Source organism: Tympanuchus pallidicinctus, unplaced genomic scaffold (assembly GCF_026119805.1).
Source record: "Tympanuchus pallidicinctus isolate F22 unplaced genomic scaffold, pur_lepc_1.0 scaffold16, whole genome shotgun sequence".
NCBI classification, from domain to species: Eukaryota; Metazoa; Chordata; class Aves; order Galliformes; family Phasianidae; genus Tympanuchus; species Tympanuchus pallidicinctus.
Window position 1 is genome coordinate 6,285,982 of NW_026294679.1, and position 6,731 is coordinate 6,292,712.

The 6,731-nt window shown below is 36.9% G+C and overlaps 1 protein-coding gene across 1 annotated transcript in view; it reads left to right on the forward strand.

Annotated features, from left to right (window-relative positions):
• PDZD8 (PDZ domain containing 8) overlaps window positions 1–6,320 on the forward strand; it is a 51,443-nt gene extending 45,123 nt beyond the window's left edge. The window contains exons 4-5 of the mRNA XM_052677174.1: window positions 988–1,150; window positions 1,686–6,320. Coding sequence (XP_052533134.1) covers window positions 988–1,150; window positions 1,686–3,883 — 2,361 coding nt within the window. The 3' untranslated portion in view covers window positions 3,884–6,320. The remainder of the gene's footprint in view (window positions 1–987; window positions 1,151–1,685) is intronic.
• The last annotated feature ends 411 nt before the right edge of the window (window positions 6,321–6,731 follow it).

A 6,731-nucleotide genomic window follows, 5' to 3' on the forward strand; every position in this document is an offset into this window, starting at 1 on the left:
AAGGAGTGAGAGCTATACAGCTAAAGAGAGTCATGTACCAAATGTAGGTAATTCATTTCATCTGTGAAATGTCACTGTACAAAACTAAGCAAGTGGATACATCCTCAGAAGAGGAGGATTGACTTCCAGACATTGCTATTCAAGTGTCTATGCTTGTAACAAGTAAATGCAGAAGGGTAGAGAAGTCTACCTACACTCAGTAAAGCGAAACCAAATAGAAAGCCTATGTAAGAAACCTTCTACAAACAGATCTGTCTCTGAGCTTGGGAATAATAATATTAGCAATGGTTAAAAATAAAAAACAAATTTATCTCCGTGGAGCTGAGTCGCAGTCTGCAAGTTCTTCTTTTCAAATAAACAGAATATACTTCAGCAGACTGATAGTAGGCAGCTGTCTGAAAGATATATCCTTTAGGGGAAAAAAAAAGTACTTAATTCTTTAAGAACTGTCTGTTTTAAGAATAAGATTGACAAAAATCTCAGCTATGGAAGCATGTAAACAATTGGTCACAACCTTGATATATTTTTCAATAAGGATCTCTTAACTTGGAAGTCTGTGTGTGAATGGTCAAGGTGGAACTCTACTCAGAGCTTGTGCCTCAGACATTATTTTAAGAATTATTTGAGATTGCAATTGAAATTTATCTTGTGTTTACCATGTCAAGGAAGATAAATATGAGGAAATTGTTGTTGGTCTTTCACAAAACTTCTTAGACTAATAAATGTTTTATTTTGTCTTAGGCTTGTTTTACATAAGTTTTAGTAACGGACCTGGACCATAAATCTTTCTCACTCCAGATACTTCTTGCAGACTGCTGGAGAGATACCGAGAGTAATGGGTTTTATAGCATAAACACAGTGTATACAAAGTGATTCCTATCATTACATCAGCTGTATAATTTCAGTGCAGCAAGCTCATTAGTAACTATGAGTCCTGACAGTCTGTTCAGTCACCATACTCTTAACTTTTAATTTTCCTCTCTCTAGGCAGAGCTAGTGAAAGGGAATCTGCAAAGCGTTGGCCTCACGCTCCGCCTTGTGCAGTCCAAGGAAGATGATGCAGGGCATGTTGTTATTGAAACAGTTACACCAAACTCACCTGCAGCAGCTGCTGATCTACAGAGGGGTGACAGACTCCTAGCCATTGGCAGTGAGTAATATGTCAGCTTTCAAAATAAGCGTTGTCTTGCAAACAGGAAGGGCATTTCCATTTAGAGTTCAATTAGACTGCTGTTCTCAACAATTACACGTGCCTAATCACATAATAAATACAACACTTATATATTTATTGCCACTTAAGGTTATTCACTCGTTCATTTCTCTTGCATATTTATTTGCTATTTGCTGGGTAGAAGCCAACATAAAGGTAAATAAACATTTCAATGTAAATATATTTTAACTACCCAAAAAGTGTTTAAAAAAAACAAAACAAAACAATAACACAAAACTGAACTGTGCATGTTAGTATAATTTCCAACTCCTGAAATGATATATTTGTATGGATAAAATTAAAGGGATCCAGCTGTTACATTTCAGTTTAGCTCTTTTTCATAATTGCTTGACTTCCTCTTAGTGATAATTCTATTGCTCACTGTTAAAGCTCTAAAAGTATGTGTAGACACTTTTGGTTTTTTTTCCCCTTTATTATCTTATTATAAAATTTAACATTTTAATCTTTTTTATAGGTGTTAAAATCACATCAACTGTCCAAGTGTTGAAGCTTATTAGACAGGCTGGGGACAAAGTCTTAGTTTTTTATGAAAGGCCTGTTGGATATAATCAACATGGTTCAGCACTACAGGATGGATTTGGACAATTGGAAGATGCTGCTTTCTTGACACAGCAAGAAGATGACCAAGTTAATGTATCAGCTGATGTTGACAGCAGAGATTTTGATTCAGAATTTGAGGACTTAGCATGTGAATCACCTGATCAAAAAGAAGATATGCCAACAACTCCAAGTCCCAAACGTTCAGTAGTAATACTTGCTGCTAAACCACTTGGAACCATATCTCCAATTCTGAATCGAAAACTGCATTTAGGAAATTATCAGACAACATCTAAAATGCAACAGAAAGACGGAGCCAAACTGGCAACACCCAAAGCCTCTGAGAGTTCAGATGTATCACTGGTATCAGGTAAGCAGTCACAGGGTTCTGGTGCTAAGCCTCCTGTTCCACCTAGACCACAAATCAGGCCTACTTTGCCTACTAATGAAACTCAAAATCAGTTGGAATCCGGAGGTGTATCTTCTGAAAAAACAGAGAGGCCGCCTCCGTCTTCAGGTAATGGAGATAAATGTACAGAGAAAGTAGTAAAGAATAATGATCAAACAGAAGACCCAACATTATCAAAAGTAGCAGCAATACCAAAACAAGATGCATTAAAAGATGGAATTTCAGAAAATGCACGTGGTCACAAAGATGGTGGAGATGATCATCGAACTTGGGAATCACCAGAAATTCCATATCGAGTCCGACAAGGTCGGTGGCCAAAGACAAGAACATCCTCCTGTCTGTTTGAAGTAGAAGGATCTCATAAGTACCTTAATGTTGCACTGTGGTGCAGAGACCCTTTCAAAGCAGGTGGTTTTATCTGCCTAGGATATGCAAGCATAAAACTTGAAGAAATTGCTTTAGACTGTATAGCTACATCATCAATGGAATATGTTAGAACATTTAAATTGAGTGCTCCTACACCTAAAGCAGCAGTCACTAGAACAGCGTTGAGGAATTTGACAACCCATAAGGGATTTAATGAAAAGTTCTGTTATGGTGATATAGCTTTACACTTTAAATATTTTAAAGAAGGTGAAGCAGATGATTCAAATTTTCTGTTGGAGAAAGAAAAGGAATGCCATCTGGAAGAAGAAGTTAATGTACTTCAGAAAGAGGATCCTTACATGGGACAAATTGTTCTTACTGAGAACAAGCATAACTTTCAAGATACTCAGTTTCAGAATCCAACTTGGTGTGATTACTGCAAAAAAAAGGTATGGACTAAAGCAGCTTCACAGTGTATGCTCTGTGCTTATGTTTGCCATAAAAAATGTCAAGAAAAATGTCTAGCTGAAACGCCCTTCTGTGTAGGAGCTGAAAAGCGACATGATCGAACTGCAGGAGGTTGTAGAGCAGAAGGACAGGAAACTTCCCAAGCTGCATCCATTCGTGTCGATTCAGAGTCTAAATCTGTTAACAGGACTGCGGGTTTGACCAGGCATATCATCAATACAAGTACTCGTTTGTTAAACCTCCGTCAAGTCCCCAAAGCTCGCCTTTCTGAGCAGGGAACAGAGATTGTAGAGCCTTCACCAAAGCACACGCCAAACACTTCTGATAATGAAAGTAGTGATACTGAAATTAGTGGTCCAAGTAGTCCTTCAAAACGTGCATCGGGTAGTGGGATAAAACTGGTCAGAAAGGAGGGTGGTCTAGATGACAGTGTCTTCATTGCAGTTAAGGAAATTGGGCGTGATCTCTACAGAAGTCTACCCACAGAGGAACGTTTTCAGAAATTAGAGTTTATGTTGGATAAGTTGCAGAACGAAATAGACCAGGAGCTGGAAAATAACAATTCACTTGTTAAAGAAGAAAAGGAGGCAACCGAGGCAAGGAAAAAAGCATTGATTTCTGCTGCGCTGGCTAAATCAGGTGAAAGACTGCAAGCCCTTACACTGCTGATGATCCACTACAGAGCAGGCATTGAGGATATAGAGTCTTTGGAGAGCATGTCCTCAGACCGGCAGTCTAAAAGAGTGACTAAAGATTCAGAGGAAGCCAGTATAGCAGAAGAAGTGGATAATGAAGATATTGGTCTGACAGAGGCTCCAACATTCAACGTCATATCAAATGAATCAGTTGATCCACCTCAGTCGGTAGACTGATATTCACGTTTAGCCTTTGAAGGGCCGGACTTAAACAAATGCTTTGCACTTAATTACAAACATACAGAACGAATTAAAACGCTGGTAGAACACACCTGCTTCTCCACAGTTATTTGCCTATGTAAGAGTACAGCTGATAATGGTTCTTCTCCAGCTGCAGCACCATTGTTTTATTAAACTAGCTGGTTAAAACTGCATTTTGGGGTTTATATTGGAAATTTATTTTTAATAACTTATTTTCATTTTTTTCTAATTTTGTAACCTTACCATTTCATATTAATGTGTGGTGTCCCCCACCACTCCTGGACCCCCTTCCCCCCCCCCCCCCTTTTTTTTTTTTCTTTTTTTTTTTTTTTTTTTTTTTGGATATAATGATTTCAACACGAAACTATCAGGATTTTTTTGAAATATTTAGTTTCCATCTCTCTGTTTTATGATTAAAAGAAAAGCTTGTTGCATGCCTAAGCGAATGACTACGCAGAAATCACTGAGGGACCAGGCTTTAAAATTTTGATTGCAGTTACTTTGTCTGCTAGGCAATTGTGTATTTCTTGCCAAACATATCATGAAAACAAACAAAGCATCTTTTTTTTTTTTTTGTCTGTTATTAATACTTGTTAGAGTGATTGAGTATTAGATCACTTATTTTCCATACTTTCGTTAAATACAAGAACTTGTCATAGTTCTTAATATCATTCATAGCAATGCTATGCAAGAAAATGCCTCCCTGCAATTTCAGGACATCATATCCCGATTTCATAATATTAAAAGGATGTACCACTATCTCCCAATAATCAAACTGGGACTATTTTTGAGATGAAGATTCTGGTTCCTTCTGAAACAAGGTTGTCTTCAAGTGTTGGTGTATATCTGAAAAGCTGATAAAAGAAAATTGTGTTTTGCAAGAGCTGGAGGTTTCATTGCGGTCTATAAAAGTGTAAATGACAGTTTTAATTTCAAAAGTTTTAATATGTTGCTATTTTAATATTTATAGTTTCAGAAAGCCAAAGGTACAGAATAAGCAGTGATGACAAAATACCTGAACCTTGTCTTTCAATGTTTTTGAGCAGTCATATAGTGGTAAATTGCATTCAGCTTCTCAGACAAAAGAGGCAGTCTGAGCAGAAGGATCACCTTTTTCAGAACGACGTCGTACAGTGTATATACCATGTTTTAGTTAAGGCAAAATAAGTGAGTCCAGTAGAGGAGAAGAATTCTGGCCAGCAGCTTTTGAAAAGAACTATCTGTTCTTGTGCTATGTGTGAATTGTGGATCTTAGCATCACCTGGCTGAGGCCATTGTTCTTATTTATTTCCTGTAAACGTGACTTCAGCTTCATCTTCTGTGTATAGAAATGCCATATAAAATATCATCTTTATTTTAGGTACTGCGTTAGGTACCGGTGTCATTATCGCTGTAGTAGAAAATGCCTTTGTGGGAGTGGAGTTGATTCTAAGGTGGTAAAAGAAATAACTTTAATTTCCAGGCAGTGTACAATGTAGCTCTCCAATCAATTTTCTTCTCAGTTTATTTTGTGATGGGCAAAATGAAGAAGCAGTGATTTTTGAGATGGAAAAGCATACTTGTACTCCTAAACAAAACAGTTAACTTCCACTCATGCAACTACTTGCACTTTCTTTGTGAGTTCTGGGCGGTTGGTAATTATTTAGTTGATGTATGGAAAACACTATCCATGCTACAGTCAGCATGTGTCACACTTCAGAAATTAAGCTTCAGCAGATAATCGCACAAAATTAGCTTCCTTTATTGACTAAAAGTTGTTTAACCTATACTTGCTTGAGATGCGTACTAAGACTTTCCCACTCCATTTTCTCAGAGGCTTACCATTGGTGGTGATCTGTATTAAATCTCCATCAGTGTTTGCTCGTATGGACTACTATAGAAGTTTTCAAATATATCCAAGTGCTTCACTTAAACCCTGGTGCACATGAAGGAGCTGCGAAAACAATGCAAATACTGATTTCAAAAATGCATTCGAGGTTTCACGTTCAGCTGTGAAATACAGTGGGTAAGAAAAGCTGGATATGGTTTTCCTTGTATAGTGTCGCTGATGATGATTGTAACAGAGAAATTAAATGTAGTGCAATATTTTTAAACATACTGAATGGGAAAAGGGCAAAATAGTTGTATTTTAGTGATAAGGAGGAAAACATAAATTCCTATCTGGCATTAATTAAAATAAATGCTAAATCTTGAGGGGGAAAAAGTGTAATACTACATTCCTGATGTAATCCTTGCTTTGTGCTTGATTGTAAATAGCTGAAAATAAAGAATACCACAGAAAACAAGAATATCTTGAGTTAATGATATCCCATAGGTGGCAGCTACACACATTTGCAGAAACTGCCTAATATGATTTTGTTGGCTATTATTTTATCATGAGAACAAGCTTTAATAAAATAGTTTTGCTAAATTATCTTCTTCTTTGCATTGTCTTAGTATTTTTTTTTTTTAATGTTTGTAGTTGCAGTAGTTGATCTTCACTACTTGAAAAGGAAAGTACCTTTGGGAGAAACACAATTTGCATTAAATAAAATTACTGAGTGCTGAATTGGGCTTTTATGCATTCTTTGTATTTGGATATGCATTTATTTTTCTTCTGTGCAGTTTAACAATAGGCAGGTTCAAAATGGTGATTCTGTTGTGTAGCTAGAAGATATGGTAAAATGCAGAGTGTGGTGTTAATTTGCTTTTGTTTTTGCTAGTTAGTTATCGCTGATAGCTTCCAATGGAGTTGGATTGGGAGGGGGGAAGGACTAAGAAAAATTCTGTTTTGTCCTGTCCTTTAGAAAACGCAGTGTATAACTAAAGAAGTCCTTACTGCTTA